A 17,500-nucleotide genomic window follows, 5' to 3' on the forward strand; every position below is an offset into this window, starting at 1 on the left:
TTATGCACAGTTCATTTTTCCTTTCTTTCTTACATTTTTTTTATATAACCATCAACACGCGCGTCCTTGAGCGTTAGTGTGACACCTTCCTCGTAAATGCACTAGAGTTTTTTCGTGTTACTCTTGAAGCGTAGGTTCTCCTGTGTTTATCTTGGAGCCTCTCACTGTCCCATACCCCCCCCCCCCTTTCTCCCTTAACTTACCCTTCTTACCTACTTTACTTTCACTTATCCTTTTACCTCCCCCCCTTACATCAAACTCCCCATCTGCTTACATTACCCTCCTTATGCACATCCCTCTACCTAACCCTCCCTACTCCTTTTACCGCCTTACCTTATCGTTTCCACTCCACCTTACTCCCTTTTCCTTACCTCCCCTACCACCCTGAAGCCATTACCTTACCTCCCCTACCACCCTGAAGCCATTACCTTACCTCCCCTACCACCCTGAAGCCATTATCTTACATTCCCCACTTACCTTTCCTCATCTTCCCTCCCACTCGTCCCTCGTAGCACCACTCTTCGACATCACACATTGTGAGGTTGCGGTGACGTCTGCGACGATAACGACTGGTTATCGCGGCATTTAAGTAGTGGTAGCCGGAATATTGATGACCGATAATGACGATAATGGCATCGCGATAAAGTTAGTGACAGTGATAAGTACAAGTCACCATGGATTAAAAAAAAGTGACAGTGATAAGTACAAGTCGCCATGAATAAAAAAAAAAAAAAAAAGCGAATGGGGAAAATATTGTGATTCATTATCATTGTTTAGAACGGTGGTGGTGCGATTTAGGGGGGGGGGGGTAGTAGAGGATGGTGGGATAGGCGGAGTAGGAAGGAGGATTTCAGAGGAAGGGGGGGAGGGGGGAGGAAGGGGGATTAGAAAGGTGGTGGCACGGGGAAGGGAAATGGGAAACGGGGTAGCAGAGGGAGGGGGAGGGAGGTGTGGGAAAGTGGGTAGTGGATAGTAGAGGAAAGGGGGAAGGAGAAGGGAAAGGGGGTAGGGTACGAGCTTGGTCAGTAGCAGGAGGGCAAAGGGGCGCCTTGGTATAAATACTGCCACGCCTGATAACAAATATTGGAGGTTTATTTATAGCTCTCATTAGAGCCCGAGCTATGAGTTCCGTGTCTCTTCGCTCTTCCCGACCCCCTCGCTGCAACCTTGTCCTCTTCCCGACCCCCTCGCTGCACCCTTGTCCTCTTCCCGACCCCCTCGCTGCACCCTTGTCCTCTTCCCGACCCCCTCGCTGCACCCTTGTCCTCTTCCCGACCCCCTCGCTGCAACCTTGTCCTCTTCCCGACCCCCTCGCTGCACCCTTGTCCTCTTCCCGACCCCCTCGCTGCACCCTTGTCCTCTTCCCGACCCCCTCGCTGCACCCTTGTCCTCTTCCCGACCCCCTCGCTGCACCCTTGTCCTCTTCCCGACCCCCTCGCTGCACCCTTGTCCTCTTCCCGACCCCCTCGCTGCACCCTTGTCCTCTTCCCGACCCCCTCGCTGCACCCTTGTCCTCTTTCCGACCCCTTCGCTGCACCCTTGTCCTCTTCCCGACCCCCTCGCTGCAACCTTGTCCTTCCGACCCCTCGCTGCACCTTGTCTCTCCGACCTCCTCGCTGCACCCTTGTCCTCTTCCCGACCCCCTCGCTGCACCCTTGTCCTCTTCCCGACCCCCTCGCTGCAACCTTGTCCTCCTCCCGACCCCCTCGCTGCACCCTTGTCCTCTTCCCGACCCCCTCGCTGCACCCTTGTCCTCTTCCCGACCCCCTCGCTGCAACCTTGTCCTCTTCCCGACCCTCTCTAACTATCTTCTATCTTCTCTTCCCTTTTCCTAACCACCTAGCTCCCTTTTTCTGATTCTCCATCTCCATCCACTCTCTTCGCAGTTCACTCCTTCCTTTTCCTCTCGCCCCTCCCTCTACCCCCCCTTGGCGAACAGCCCCACACTTTCCACGTCAGCCAAACTTCCCTGAATGACCTGAACTATTTAAACGGGCGAATGATGTAAAAATTCCCTTGGCAGAGATTCTGTTGCTGGCCTGGATGTTGCGGGTAGGCTGGCAGTCAGACGAAGGGGGGAAGGAGGAGATGGGAAAAAGGTGAGGGGGTGGACAAGGGGAAATAGGGAAGGTGATGGGAAGCGAAGGGGTGAGACAGCCTCATGGCCTCATGGGGGGAGCCTGGCATTCAAACGGCCCATCAAAGGTTGCTTGACAAAGTGACTGGCAAGTAAATAGGCTTAGAGGCAAATAGGACAATCAGATCGGTAGGTAGAGGTAGACACAAGCAAGTAGGCAAAGCAAAGGAAATGGAGATAAAAAGATTGTCAGACGCAAGCAAGTTGGATGAATCACACCTCGAAGAATATAGACGCTGGCGTAGGAAGATGTGAAGATAAAAGAGAGTAAGAAGGAGAAAAGGACGATGAGAAAGGAGAGGGTAGGAAATGGAGAAGAGGAAGAGGAGGGTGGAAAAGGAAGAGGTAAAAGAGGAAGAAGGTGGGGAAAGGGGGGGTGTAGAAGAGGAAAAAGTTGGGGAATGGGGAAGAGAAAGGAGAACGAGAAAATGAATGAAGGAGAAAGAAGAGGAAGGAGGAGGAGGAGGAGCAGCAGGAGCAGCAGGAGCATGCGCAGGGTGTCAGGAGGACAAGGCGACGCTTGCCCGGCCACAGAGGTCGTTGGTGCTACGGCTGGCCACGGACACACCTCCCAGGAATGTGTGTATATTAGAGCAGCTTTTTTCCGCGTTTATTTTTAGGTTTGTTTTCGTCTTTATAGCGATGGGATGGAAGGAGCTTGTTGGTGGCGCCGTCTCCTCCTCTTCCCCCTTCCCCACTTCCTCTTCTTCCTCCTTCTCCTCTTATGCCTCTTCCTCTTCCTCTTATTAATATTATCACTGGTATTATTATTATTATTGTTATCATTATTTTTATTATTATTACTATTATTATTATTATTACTATTATTATTATTATTATTATTATTGTTATTGTTATCATTATTTTTATTATTATTGCTATTATTATTATTGTTATTATTATTACTATTATTAGTGTTGCTTCACCTTTTGCTTCTGTTCTTACTCATTCTCTTTTTTCATTAACCTTCACCTTCCTCTTAGCATAAGGATTATCACATTCTCTCTCTCTCTCTCTCTCTCTCTCTCTCTCTCTCTCTCTCTCTCTCTCTCTCTCTCTCTCTCTCTCTCTCTCTCTCTCTCTCTCTCTCTCTCTCTCTCTCTCTCTCTCTCTCTCTCTCTCTCTCTTTCTCTCCTCTCACTCCCGCCTCTCTCCCTCCTCTCTCCCTCCTTCCCTCCCTCCCTTCCCCCCTCCCCCTCCCCCTCCCCTCGCCCCCCATGTGGATGACCAGGGCCAATGATTGCGTCATACGAATATTTTTAGCGGTGAATCGTGAAGCGGCCACTAGGCATGCAATGAGGGAGGGGGGGGGTATGTGTGCCCCGGTGTTATAGTGGTTGGGACGTTATGCCAAGGCCGAGTTGACGCGCCTGGTGAACACCTGTGTGTGTGTGTGTGTGTGTGTGTGTGTGTGTGTGTGTGTGTGTGTGTGTGTGTGTGTGTGTGTGTGTGTGTGTGTGTGTGTGTGTGTGTGTGTGCGCGTGCGTGCGTGTGTGTATGTATGTATGTATGTATGTATGTGTGTGTGTATATATATATATATATATATATATATATATATATATATATATATATATATATATATATATGTATATGTATGTATGTATGTATATATACATGTACATATGTATATATTTGTATATAAACACAGACAAACACACACACACGCGCGCACACACACACACACACACACACACACACACACACACACACACACACACACACACACACACACACACACACACACACACACACACACACACACACTGAGAGAATGATTCAGAAGCCATTTCTATCGCCTGGCACTAACTCCCAGATATCATATCAGAATTGCTTGGGAAAATTGGCAGTGGGGGGGAGTAGAGTGGGTGCCAACATGGTGCCAACATGTTACAGTAGCGTGCGCCCCCCCCCCCCCCTCCCCCGCCCCGCCTTAATCACCTCCAACCCCCCATGATCGCGGCGGTCACACTAGCCGCTTCGTCACATATGACCGTACATGTAGTCTCCAGCCCAGTCACGTGTTTCACTCGTGTGCCGTGGAATTCATCTCTGCCTTTTATATATACATGTATATATAGCTTTGACATTTGAATCCACTTCGCCGGCCAGCCAATCAACAGCCAAAGTCATTGTCGACGTCACGGCGCATGCATGACGTCACGGTGCGCCAGGATGTGTCACCTAAGGGGAGAGGGGAAGGAGGGAGGGGAGAGGGGGCAACACATGCCAAAGTGTTTTGTCCTCTCTCCCGTTTCTCGTTTTACTCATAAATGTATCTGTCTCTGCCTCTCAAGCTCTATCTTTATCTTTCTCTCAATTCCTCTATCTCTCTTCCCCCTTTCACTTACTCTATTTATATATCTGTCTGTACATCTCCTCGTCCCTCTTTCTGCATTCCCCTCTCCGCTTCACTCCCAAAGCATATTCACCCCCCGCCGGAACTCTTTTTTTAGCTCTGCATCAAATTTATTAGCGCGTTTCGGGATTACCCCGCAAGCAGCTAGCATCGGCGCAGATGAATGGGGCCCCGAGCTATTTCCCGTTCCCCTGTACCTCCCTCCCCCTCCCCCTCCACCTTCATACCCCTCCTTACGCATACCCTGCCCTTCCCTGTCCTTCCCAATCCCTTCCCCTACCTTACTCCAACCCCTCTCCCTGCTCTCCCTTCCCTACCCCATCCCTTACTTTTCCCTACCTCTCTCCTTGTCCCTCCCACCCCTACTTGCCCTTTCCCCTCCTGCTTCTTACCCTTTCCCCTCCCCTACCTATCCCTTCCCTCTTACTTCTTCCCCTGTCCCTCCCCTACCCACCCCATCCCCCCTGCCCCATCCCCAGCTCCTCCCCTGCCCCTGCCCCTGCCCCTGCCCCTTCCCTGTCCCTCCCTGGCCAGGCGGATAGGCGGGCGGAGCAGGAAGATTCTCTCATGTGATTCAGAGCGTCGACGCGCGCCAAAACTAAGCGACACACGGGAGGTATTCGCAGGTGACTTCCCTCCCTCCCTTATTCTGTATCTTTCTTTACTTTCGTCCGTCTGAAATGTGCTTTTATTTTTTTTTTCTTGTATTCTGTTCATTTCCTCTCTATCCATCTATCTATCATTCATATCTCGTTCTCCCCCTTTGTATTTTCTCGCCCTCCCTCCTTCCACCTTCCTCTCCCCCTCTCCACTATCTCTCTCTTCTGCACCTACTGTACCTACTCGCAAACTCTTGAGAAAACAAAGGATACGCACATAGAAATTACGGTGATGTGTACAGTTTCAATTATTCATCACGGATATAGACTGGACATGGCACAGAGGATGCATAATGACGGGGGGGCGGTTATTGCTCTCGCTATTTTAATGATTTTATCGTTGTTTGTTTTATTTATAAATTCATGGAACCACATTTTCCCGCGAGTAAGGAGGTTCTCATAGGAACGGTTCGAACAACCATTTTTTTCGGGAGGGGGGGGGGCGTGTGGGATTTTGTGAAGAGAAGAATGATGTGTTCTTTGAGTCGAATTTTCCTTTGAGTACATTTAGATATACACGCGCAGACACGCACACGGACTCACAAACACACACATAAACACACACAAACTCAAACACACACTACACAAACATGCATCCACTACACAAACACACACACCTACACACGCACGCAAGCGCACACACACACACACACACACACACACACACACACACACACACACACACACACACACACACACACACACACACACACACACACACACACACACACACACATACATACACACACAGAGTACACAAACAAACAAACAAATACCCAGATGAGCAAGGGAGCATAGGATACGTCAGTAAATGGGCATGAGGTGTGCAAGACGGGTCTTGGGAGGCAAGGTGTGGGAGTAGGGCTGAATGGGGAGGTGGCTAGTGTCACATGGGTGCGGCACTGTGCCAGCCTTCCTTCCTCCTTGTTGACATGTGAACACTGTCACCTCCTCCAATGAAGCAAACAGAATAGTTTCATGCACGGAGTTATGGTTGCATGTGATGGGGGAGCGGAGGGCTGTGACGGGAAGCTGCCTGCTAGAGTCGGTTTGTTTTTTCTGGATTTTTTTGTTTTAGGGTGATACATTTATTTAGTTAATGGGCACAGGAGGGAGGAGATATTCACCAGAAATTTGAGATTACATACATACACAATTGAGTGCATTATATTTATATATAGATAGATAGATATGTATATATATATATATATATATATATATATATATATATATATATATATTATATTATATATATATATGTATGTGTATCATTATGTATGTATGTATATGTGTATATATATATTATATCGCATATGTATACACATATAAATTATATATATATATATATATATATATATATATAAATATATATGTATATGTATATATAATACATACATATACACATACATACATACATACATATACATATGTATACATATACATATATGTACATATATATATACACATACATATATATGTATATATATATATATATATATATATATATATATATATATATATATATATATATATATATATATATATATATATATATATATGTGTGTGTGTGTGTGTGTGTGTGTGTGTGTGTCTGTGTGTGTGTATGAATGAATCTATGTATGTATATAGTATATAGTTTTACAGCATAAATCTCAAGATAATCTATGGGTTGGCATGTTTTTATCATATTTTATTCTATTTCATTTGATTAAGCTCATCTTGTGACCTACTGGAAAACATGTGTAATAGAAATGAATATTGATGTATTCCTTTTTTCTTTAATATTGTATATTTTTCTCACTCAGGAAGGGGTAAAGCTACCTATGGTATCTGAGGCAGACATGCGTGCTGCCCTCACAGCTCACATAGCAATGCCTCTCACAGGGCATGCCGTTGCCCCCAACATGCCATATTACCCAACACTCCCAGGTGAGGTGGATACGAAAATGCTTTTTCAATATACTTTTGTTACTCTGCTTTCCTGTTTTCACATTATTAAGAAGAAATGTTTAAGTTCCTAAAGGGATAAGTAGCAAACAGTTACATAATGTCATATTGTTATCAGTGATAGATGGTGAAGGATACAGCTCGGGAGCATCCACTGTGGGTCGTCAACAGCTGGTCACAGCCATGGATACTAGTCCAGGTGGCGGAATCATGAGAGGAGGCATCTACCACCCCAGTGCTGTCCCCAACATGAGTGAAGCACAGGTAATTATGCTTATTGCTTATTGTTTCCCTCTCTGTTAAACTATTAAAATATTTTTCAGCATTATGTTTTCTATAATTGGTTCATTTCCATCCTTCTGATGCTGTTTCAGGTTCGACCTGGCCGGACACTGCAGAGGCCACTAGGCAGAACACATTCGTCCCCATTACCTTTAGGCCATCCCATGCTGGCAGGAACACCTCCAACCTTCCTCCCACATGGCCCACCCTCAGCCCACCAGTATGACCCCAAGCATGCCATAGAGCACCACCAGCATAATCTCCTCAAACAGGTGAGATGACCCAGTGATTCTGCTGACTATTCATGGGAATGTGTTTTTGATGGACATTCCTGATTATAGGCAAAGTACTTGAAGTACTTGATAATGTTACATATTAATTGTATTTTATTATTCCTGATTGAACTTCTTGATCTTGAGGCTATTTTGCTTTACATTATCCACAAAAGATTTTAAAAAGAAGGATAGAAGCTTCCTCCTATATGTATGGCAGGTTGAAAGACTTCACGAGAAAAAAAAGTGATGTCAACTAAATAAAGAATTTGTTTTTAGGCAGGATAGGTAAGAGGAAGGTAAATTTATTGAATATTATTAGAAGAAATGAGAGAGAAAATTTTAATGTTGCATTCTTAGTTTATTGGAAAATACATTTTTTGAACATCAAGATCATGCTGTATAAGGTTAACTCTAATGTGAAACCGGAATTTTCTAAATCAATTTAGAGTATTTTCAAGTCACAGACCAATGTATTTTCAGTGATTATGACCAGCTACAGTGTAGTTGGCAGTCACAAGAAGTTCTTAGAAGTCATCGTCATATGTTTCACAGATTTAGTTAAAGAATATCCTTCTGAAGAGGAGAAACGCTGTTTACAGAAGACGAGGGAGTTGGCAGGAGCATTAGACGATATTTTGGAAGGCGTTTGTTGTGTGCAAGTGGGTGGCCAGGCATAGGTTGCATAGCATAGTTGCTCACACTTGGAATATTCAAAAGTCAGTGTAAAAAGTTGGTTGCAAATTTTTATGAATGGAGGAGAAATGTTTTCTTTGGTAGTATTAAAAGTCAATTAGGGTCCTCTTAAACTGATGAATATATATATATATATAGATAGATAGATAGATAGATAGATAGATGGATGTGTATACAATAAGTAGAATTTTTCACTAAGATTGCCAAAGCAAACATAGGACCATCTTTACTTCTTCATTTGCTTATTCTCATTGTGAGTATTTTAGTGTACAAATGACTTGACAAAATCTGTAGTAAATGTTTAGGTGGTTACATGTTCTCAGTACTTAAATGAATGTGAATGAAAGAGAAGAGAGAGTGAGGGCTAAGAAGAAATGTTTATGAGAGCCTAGTGCCAACTGGGAACAGTGAATGAATGACTTTTCTGGGAAGAGTCCAGAATGCTGAGCTGTTCTGGCTCACACACACTACAGGGGAAGCAGAACCAGATAAAACCCAAGAATGTAATGAACTCATGATGTGAGGGTTATATATTTCAATGAATCAAGGAGCTACCTTATCTTTACTTCATATAAATGGATATCAGATTTCAAAGAAGGATTTAGGAACTTGTTACACAGATGTGTATGTGTTTGCTTAAATGAACACTCAACATATGTAAACATAAAAACATGCAGTTAAAAAAAAAGTTACCTCAAAACATAACACAGAAGCAGCGAGGGTTGATTATATGAATTCATTCAACAGTTGTTTTATATTGTTGACTGTGGATCAAAAGGAGAGCCTGCAGAATACCAAAAGCCTTCACTTACACAAAATGAAATGACATAAAGGTCATTTATGTTAATTCTGATTTAGAAATGTCTGTCTTCAGTTTAACAGAACAAGACTGATATAGTTCATCTTACAGTTTCTACATTTTGTACTGGTAGATTCTTTTTCTTCTTCTTTTCCTTCTTCATATTTTTCTAATTCTCTCATTCATCTACATTAAGTAATAATTTGTATAGGCTTTTCCTTTTCAAGGCCAGCATATCTTCCCTCTCCCTTACTTCTACAAAAACAATTGGATAATCAGGTCTAACAGTCATTTCCTCTCCTTTCTGTAGCACATCCGACAGACAGTATTGATACGGAAGGGAAGCAACAACCACGTGGAGAACGTTGCTGAGGAAACAGAGGCAGCCGTTGCCCAAGCCATTGCACATGAAAAAACGCCAGAGGTCAGTCAAAATTTTCTGTCTCTCCATCTTTCTCTTGTAATGAATCTTTTTTCTTTTCCTTTTCCTTATTCTTTTTTTGTTTTTCTCCACTTCTTGTAAGTTTTTTTCCTTTTATAGTGTTTGTAAATGTACATATCTCCTCCTTTTCTTCCCATTTTATTTTGTTTCCCATTGCTTTACTAATCTTTTTAGATGTGTGACTGGTGTAGAATTGCTGTGATTTTTTATAGAATTTCCATTAACATATTATTTTTTTGGATGATAGAGAGTAGGGAGTTAATCATAATGTTTGTAGATTGGATAAAGAAAATTGACTGACATAAAATAGAAAAGAAATTTTATATCCAGAGGATCAGTTGGAGAAAAATATTTCATGAAAATGTATACAACTGAAACTGTCCTAAAAAAGTAATGTGCATGCAAACCAAATCAATTGTATAAACAAATTTAATACTGATAAAGTTTGCTTTTGTCTATATTAATATTTTCACTCATATACTATTACATACCTATGTAATTTACACAGAATACCTTATGTTAATTGATTCAAAAAAACTTTTCTCATACACTCCTAAGATTAAAGTTCAGTCTGTTTTATTTATGCATATTGTCAAACAGTACACACTATTATGTCTTCTTATACTATTAAGAAATAAACTTGAATTTATTCTGTAATTATTTTGAAATGGGGAGAGCTATCTGGTTCTTTGAAAAAAGAAGCTTAGAAAAGAGCAGGTTTCATTATTTTCTTATTATTTTCCTTAATTACTATTATTATGTTTTATTGAAATATTTTATTACTGATCATTCTATAGTAGATTTGAGTTTCCCCATTTTAATTATGAATACTGATAGTGACTTTATTTACTGTTGTCTAGTAATTCATTTTAAAACAGCTATACAAAGATCATTGTTGCCATATAATAAAAGAATGATAATTGTTTGATATACTTTTTTCATATTCAGGGTATATACAAGGAATAATTTTTTTACCTATGCAAATAAAACGATAATGATAATCCTGAAACTATTCTATACACCATGATTAAAGATACAGTTTTAAACTCTGTGAATGCAGTCATGCTATGGACACAAGTAGCATGTTATCTTAATCATCTTCGTTAAAAGCACTGAAAAATGTCCTTTAAAAAAATGACAATAATAATAGATAAATAGATAAAAAACATACATATCCTCTCATGAGCCTTAGTGACCCAGAGAGAGCTTGTGTTGTGCACCATGATGTTTTCTTCCTCTCAAGGATTAATAGTGTGTGTTTTGTCCCCCTCTCCCCTCTTTCCCTGTGTGCTATCCTCATGGCATGTAGGAAGAAGAAGAGGAGGCACTGCATGAGGAGGAACCAGAGGTGAGTCTCACAGACATCCTTGTGTGTTGCGTTGAACGAAAAACCACACCAAAGAGAGGTGATGTAGGTAGCATGTGTAGTTGGTTCGGGTCATGGTAGGGTGTCTTATATTTTGAATTCTTTGGGGTTTTGTATGCATTTTTTTGTTATCATGGTGGAATCAGGTTATTTCAATTATCAGTTTCAGTTATAGTATTCCTTTTTGTTTTCAAGACTTTAGGAGATTCATATGCTGATTTCAAAAATGATAACCTCAATTACCATTTCACAGGGAAGTATGGTTAATGTAGATAGAGTTCCTAATTGTAACGATAACAGCTTTAAAACAGAAAGCATTCAAGGGCCAAATATGTAAATCACATTAACATTTACATAAATCTGTACCTATTTTATTGGTTAACAATGTACCTATTTTATTGGTTAACAACAAATTAACAACCTAATCTGCAATAACATGTAAAATGAAATTACTGACATATATAACAAGATAAAAAGAAGACCTACATCTTCTGTTTCTCTCTTCCCATAGGTGATAGATCTGACAGAGCGCAAGATAGAGGAAAGCCTGATAGCCAGGCAACAGCGAGAACGAGCAGTTTTCTTGCAGCATCAGCGTGACTTACTAACAGCAAAGCCTCCACCATTACACTCCACAACAGGTGAGGACTTTGTTTTAATGTTAACAGTTCTTTTAGAGTTTATGCTTTTTGCTGATTTAAATGATTTGTTTTATTGCTGTTAGATCATCACCTGAAATATTAAGGTTCTTTGGTGAATATTGCCATTCATTATTTAGTTATTTTACCCAATTTGAATTCACACCTCATAACAGAATGGAGAGCAGTATTTAGATAATAGATATTATTTTTATCAGAATGTCCCATAAGTTACTTCTGTAAATATCAACATCATGATAATTCATTATATCAGGATCAAAATGTTATACATCTCTAATTTCACAGGTTCAGCCTTCACTCCACGATCAGGCAGTCACATAGCACGGCCTCTTGCCAGGGCTTTCAGTTCTCCATTGGTCACCCTCTCTCCACAGGGTTCACCTCAAGAGCCTATTAATATAAGCAAACAGGTAAATAATTGTTTTTATTAATCAGGGTTTCAAGTCTTTCTTGTATCTTGTATTTGATATGATTGAAGGTCATGTGATTCAATAAGTTCAGAAAATATACCCACATTCACTTTGTATAAAAGGGGATATATATTCTTGTTGCTAAATTATACCTATAATCATTGTATATAAGCTTATGATGAGAGGCACCCTGAGGTAAAGGTGTGCAATCTCCAAAGTTTATTACATTGCATCTAATATATAACTATTCATGTCATATAGTTTTTTATATATTATGTACATTTTTATGCTCATTTTACAAGTACCATATTTTGTGTTTTTTTCTTAGTTTCTTCTTGTTTCATTCTTTTCTTTTATCAAATTCACATCTAATATATTTACACTTGTTTTTAATGGTGATTTAGGTTTCATAACTTTACCCACCTGAAAGAAAATGTATTAATCTACAGTATTCCAAGAAAAACTATAATTCCTGACTATTGGGAATTTGCTCCTTTGCCACCAAGTGCCTCATCTATGATTCTCTCCTTTAATAATGAGACAATTTTATAATAATAATCTTTTTTAAACAGGGAGCAACAACTGGGCTCGCCTTCGACAATCTAATGCTGAAACACCAGTGTGTCTGTGGTGATAACTCTCACCACCCAGAACATGGAGGTCGCCTTCACTCTGTGTGGGCCAGACTACAAGAGACAGGACTAATCCATCATTGCAACAGACTACGAACACGTAAAGCCACCTTGGAGGAGATCCAGTCCTGTCATAGTGAGGCTCACACACTCCTATTTGGTAAGCTGGAAGATATATTTTATTTGAATTTCTTTTTTTCTTGCTTATAAAGGCCATCTTTTGTCTTGTTTGTGTAAGTTTTTCCTTTTTACATTATCTTGTTATAAGTATATATTTTTTTGGATTTGAAATTTAAAAGATAATAATTCAATATTTTTAAAGGATTGTTCAAATTAATTTCTTACAATTTTTCTTCCATCATGCAGGAACAAATCCTTGGAATAGGCAGCGTCTAGACATGAGCAAATTCTCTGAGTTGCCCATCAAGAGCTTTGTGCGTCTTCATTGTGGTGGTGTTGGTGTGGACTCGGACACAACCTGGAATGAAATGCATACATCATCTGCTGCCAGGATGGCTGCTGGCTGTGTTATAGACTTAGCATTCAAAGGTTAGTCTTACAAATGTCAATGTTCATTTGGCAGATTTGGGGATAACTGTAGATTTTATCATTTTAACATTTCATTAATTAAAGGTATGAAAATATATGATCTCATTGGTCAATCAGTCAAGCAGTGTAATAGTACGTTATCTTTGGTATAGTATCTAAAAATATTGTCTGTCGGTTTTAGTTGCAACTGGGGAACTGCAGAATGGATTTGCGCTTGTGAGACCCCCAGGCCACCATGCTGAGCACCAGCAGGCTATGGGCTTCTGTTTCTTCAATTCTGTGGCCATTGCTGCTCGGCAGTTGCAGCAGAAGTTGAATATGGAGAAAATCCTCATTATTGACTGGGTAAGATATGGCTTCCTTTAATTTCATGGGAAATCTATTATCATCTACTTTAAGGAGAACTTTATTTTCTGTTAATTTGTTGTTAGTGTTTTGATATTTAGGTTTTAATATTTAATTCCACTGGCAGGATGTTCATCATGGCAATGGTACCCAGTCCCTGTTTTATGATGATCCACACATCTTGTACATATCCATGCATCGTTATGATGATGGGAGCTTTTTCCCTGGAACTGGTGCTCCTACTGAGGTTTGTAGCAATCATTTATTTTGCAATTATTATCATGAAGTTCTGCTTATTAATTTCTTTGATCTTCAGTTCTTTCAAACTTTTAATTATTACTACTGTATGTCAGAATTTATTACAATTTTGTTGTTATGTAATTCTTGTAATATATATTGCATATCAGTATTTTTAACTTTTAATCTATAGCAGATAAATTTTTATACAAATAAATAGATAAAAACAATAGATACAGATATAGAAAAATATTCATTTCCATTGCAGGTTGGTGATGGAGATGGTTATGGATTCAATGTAAACATTGCCTATTCAGGCGGCCTCAATCCTCCAATGGGGGATGCAGAATACATGGCTGCCTTTAGAACGATTGTCATGCCCATTGCTAAGGTGAGTGGCATCAAAGGAGTGATCCAATTCCTTTTTATCTTTTTGTGTTCTTCTACTTATTTGAAATGCAAAACTCATTTTTAGAAAACTTATTTTGCATTGCTTTTGCAGGATTTTGACCCAGATATCGTACTAGTGAGCGCAGGTTTCGATGCCGCCGATGGACATCCTTCACCTCTTGGGGGATACAAGGTCTCTGCTAGCTGCTTTGCCCATATGACAAAACAGCTGATGACAGTTGCCCGGGGCAAGGTCAGTTTCTGTGCTTTGTTTGTGGCTTGTAGACTCAGTTGTAGACTCAATTGTTAAAGATTGGATATATTTTTATTTAGTTCCTTTAGTATTATTTTTTTGACATTGCATTAAGAATTTAAATAGGAAATGGCAGTAAGGTGTGTGTGTGTGTTATTTTGTAATTTATATAATTTATGACATTGTTTGATTTATTCTTATAGGTTGTGTTAGCCCTTGAAGGAGGCTACGACTTAGCCAGTATTTGTGATGCAACAGAGGCTTGCGTTCGTACTCTGACTGGTGATGATCCACCTCCATTGTCACAGCATGAGATGACAAGACCTCCTTGTCAAAATGCTGTTGAAACTCTACAAAATGTCATTGCTGTACAGGTGAGTTAAGTTTGTCATTATATTAAAGGTAAAATATGTGTAATTCATTTGGAAGATATCACAAAAAATATATGATATTTATACAATATTCATGAAGAAAATAGATTTTAAAAACACAGCCAGAAGAAATATCATGAAATTATGATATTTAAAACCTTGGAATACAGTGATGATGTTTCATTGTCCTCTTTCTGCAGAGTGGTCATTGGCCAGTTGTGCGTCGCCAGAGCGGAATGATTATGCTGTCCATGGTGGAGGCTCAAGGCAGAGAGGAAGAACAGGAGACTGTGTCTGCAATGGCTTCTCTGAGAGTGGATCACCAAGGGCATCAGACACAGTATGTAATGGTTTTGAATGTATTTAGAATAGAATGACTTGCTAGGGAACATGTGCTGAATTCACCTTGTAGGTGAGTTGATATATCTTGATATTTCTTGACCTTGTTGGTATGACATGGCTCTTGGTCCATGCACATGGTAAAGGTACCTTCAGAAGATCTAGACACAAATTCTAGTTTAACCTGTCAATGCTGGATGACAAGATATCACATCGTGTGGTGGCAGGACCAGCCACCGGGGACAAGATATTTTGTCATGGCTATTCTTCTGGCCGGCGATTGATTGGGCATGTAGTGCTTGGCCATGGTCAGTATAATTTCTGCTTTGGCATTACTTGACCTGATATTTTACTTTGCAGGAGTCCTGAACCCCCTGCCAAAAGTCCAGCCAATGAAGCCTCTAATGATGAAGAGGAGCCAATGGAGGAAGATACAGAAGTAAAATAACCTCAGAAAAAGGGAGAGGAAAAAAAGATAATAATGATAAAAAATAATAATAATAAATTAATATAAGAGAGGGAGCATTTAGAGTTCTGTACACATGATGAGAAGCTGTGAGAGGATGTAAAAGAAATATAGAAACACTTTTATTATCATTTGCAGACCTCATTTGCCTCCCAGATACTGTGAGTGTGGTCAACTGTGTTTGCATTTCGGAGTGCCGTTGAAGCAATCCCACATGCAGTGGGTTTGCCAGGCAAGCATCTGTTTGCCGAGTGACCAGTGATATTTAGTGTTAATTGTTCCGGTGTGGAAGATGCTTACATGCATCTCCTGTGATGAAAACTGTAAGATGTAAACAGTGGCGGTTTTTGGTGATAATGTCGAGTGGCCCTGACACTTGGCAACAGTGTGGAGACAGTCCCCCAGGCGGGTGTAACACTGTAACTTATCAGGCAATGATGTGAGTCAAGATGTGATGTCTGCCCACTGTTCACATGTGGGCTGATGAACCAAAGATTAGGTAGATTTTTATGATGTGCATACACGGTGTCTTAAATTTCATAAGGTTGTAGTGTTCCATAGGTAGACAGACTGAGTTACCCAGTCGTATTTATTGATGAACCACATTTATTTTCATTACATATTATCAAAGTAAGTTTGTATGTGCTGCTGGTAGGCAGTTTCCTGACTGAATGTGCAGCCCCGTGCAAATGTATCTCAGAATGTAATGTCTGTATCATTGGACCAGCCTCCAGTTAACTCTTGACACCTTAATCAATACTTGTGCCAACCACTTAACAGATGTTTTCTGTTGACAAACTTTAACTTTGAATATGTTGTTAGTATTCATATAGTGTTTAGTAGATAAATGTATAATATACATATATATATTATATATATTCAATTTTATGTATTTCAGATTTTATTTGTAAATTCATGTCACTTAAGTGCACAAAATGTTAATTGCAAGCCTTACGTGTCAGCGGGAAGGTTGGGTGGTGCCCGCCTGTGTTTGTAAGGAACCAGAAGTGTCATCATGGAGTACCTTTTGGATATGTACGTCAGGAGTCGTGCCAGAGGCTCGCTTTGTACAACCCAAGGTTCCAGTGCTCCACTTTCCACATTAACTGCCTTTCTGTATCTCGTCACCCAGTGTAATTCAAAAACCATAGAGGCCAAACTATCTGGAAGGGAAAGGGACCCACTGCCTTGCTGGAACTTTACTTGTACAATTTCTTACCTCTACACCAGGTTCATGAGCACTAGTCAGAATCACAACCCCATGTCCACTGTAATTCAGGCCTCAAGATCTGTGTTCTGGTAACAAGCTCAAAGCTCTACAGTAAAGAGCCGGCCAGCCATGTGGCTTTGGGAAGGCTGCAGTGTCCCACCCGTCCCCTGTATATTGTCCTTGTATGGTCACGGTGTCCACATAATAAACTGGCATATGTTCAACAGGCAAAGTTATTTTCTTATCCCTGTTATGCCTGTTTCTCACCTAATTCGCATGTGATATTTCATTTTTATTTTTTTGTTTTTTTGTATGTATGTTTATCCTTCATTTTCCAAATACCAAATCATTATCTTTCATACTGTTATCCTATTTTACACTGTGTCTTCAAGCAAGGATACCTACATGTATATTAATTGTATCTTATGTTGTTATGTGTGTTGGAAATTCATGAAAACCTTTTTATGTAAGATTAAAGTAAGTGGTCAAGAAGTACGTGAGATTTATAAATGTGCTTAGGTTAATCTATTTTGTTAAAATTATACTGATGATAATGATGATTTGACATTTCTTACCATACATACCTTAATCAGTTGCTTTTAAACAAAATAAAGATGAGGCTTATATCTTTAATGCATTCAAACTGTACTAGAGCTGTATCAGTTCAGATATCAAATACA

The 17,500-nt window shown here is 40.3% G+C and overlaps 1 protein-coding gene across 33 annotated transcripts in view; it reads left to right on the forward strand.

Moving 5' to 3' along the window:
* Positions 1–17,500, forward strand: part of HDAC4 (histone deacetylase 4) — a 234,756-nt gene that overhangs the window by 216,450 nt on the left and 806 nt on the right. For 27 of the 33 annotated variants that reach the window (XM_086544564.1, XM_086544570.1, XM_086544577.1 and 24 more), the window contains 16 exons: positions 6,961–7,084; positions 7,221–7,366; positions 7,477–7,656; positions 9,462–9,575; positions 10,903–10,941; positions 11,471–11,600; positions 11,904–12,028; positions 12,601–12,820; positions 13,027–13,209; positions 13,391–13,554; positions 13,682–13,801; positions 14,060–14,182; positions 14,294–14,434; positions 14,638–14,808; positions 15,006–15,145; positions 15,505–17,500. The exon at positions 15,505–17,500 is cut by the window's right edge and continues 806 nt beyond it. In XM_086544564.1, coding sequence (XP_086400690.1) covers positions 6,961–7,084; positions 7,221–7,366; positions 7,477–7,656; positions 9,462–9,575; positions 10,903–10,941; positions 11,471–11,600; positions 11,904–12,028; positions 12,601–12,820; positions 13,027–13,209; positions 13,391–13,554; positions 13,682–13,801; positions 14,060–14,182; positions 14,294–14,434; positions 14,638–14,808; positions 15,006–15,145; positions 15,505–15,592 — 2,208 coding nt within the window. In that variant the 3' untranslated portion in view covers positions 15,593–17,500. The remainder of the gene's footprint in view (positions 1–6,960; positions 7,085–7,220; positions 7,367–7,476; positions 7,657–9,461; positions 9,576–10,902; positions 10,942–11,470; positions 11,601–11,903; positions 12,029–12,600; positions 12,821–13,026; positions 13,210–13,390; positions 13,555–13,681; positions 13,802–14,059; positions 14,183–14,293; positions 14,435–14,637; positions 14,809–15,005; positions 15,146–15,504) is intronic. The other 6 variants (XM_086544580.1, XM_086544567.1, XM_086544579.1 and 3 more) reach the window with 1 other exon arrangement.

Source organism: Penaeus japonicus, unplaced genomic scaffold (assembly GCF_977035675.1).
Source record: "Penaeus japonicus unplaced genomic scaffold, GWHDUDI00000001_assembly GWHDUDI00000015, whole genome shotgun sequence".
Taxonomy (NCBI): domain Eukaryota; kingdom Metazoa; phylum Arthropoda; class Malacostraca; order Decapoda; family Penaeidae; genus Penaeus; species Penaeus japonicus.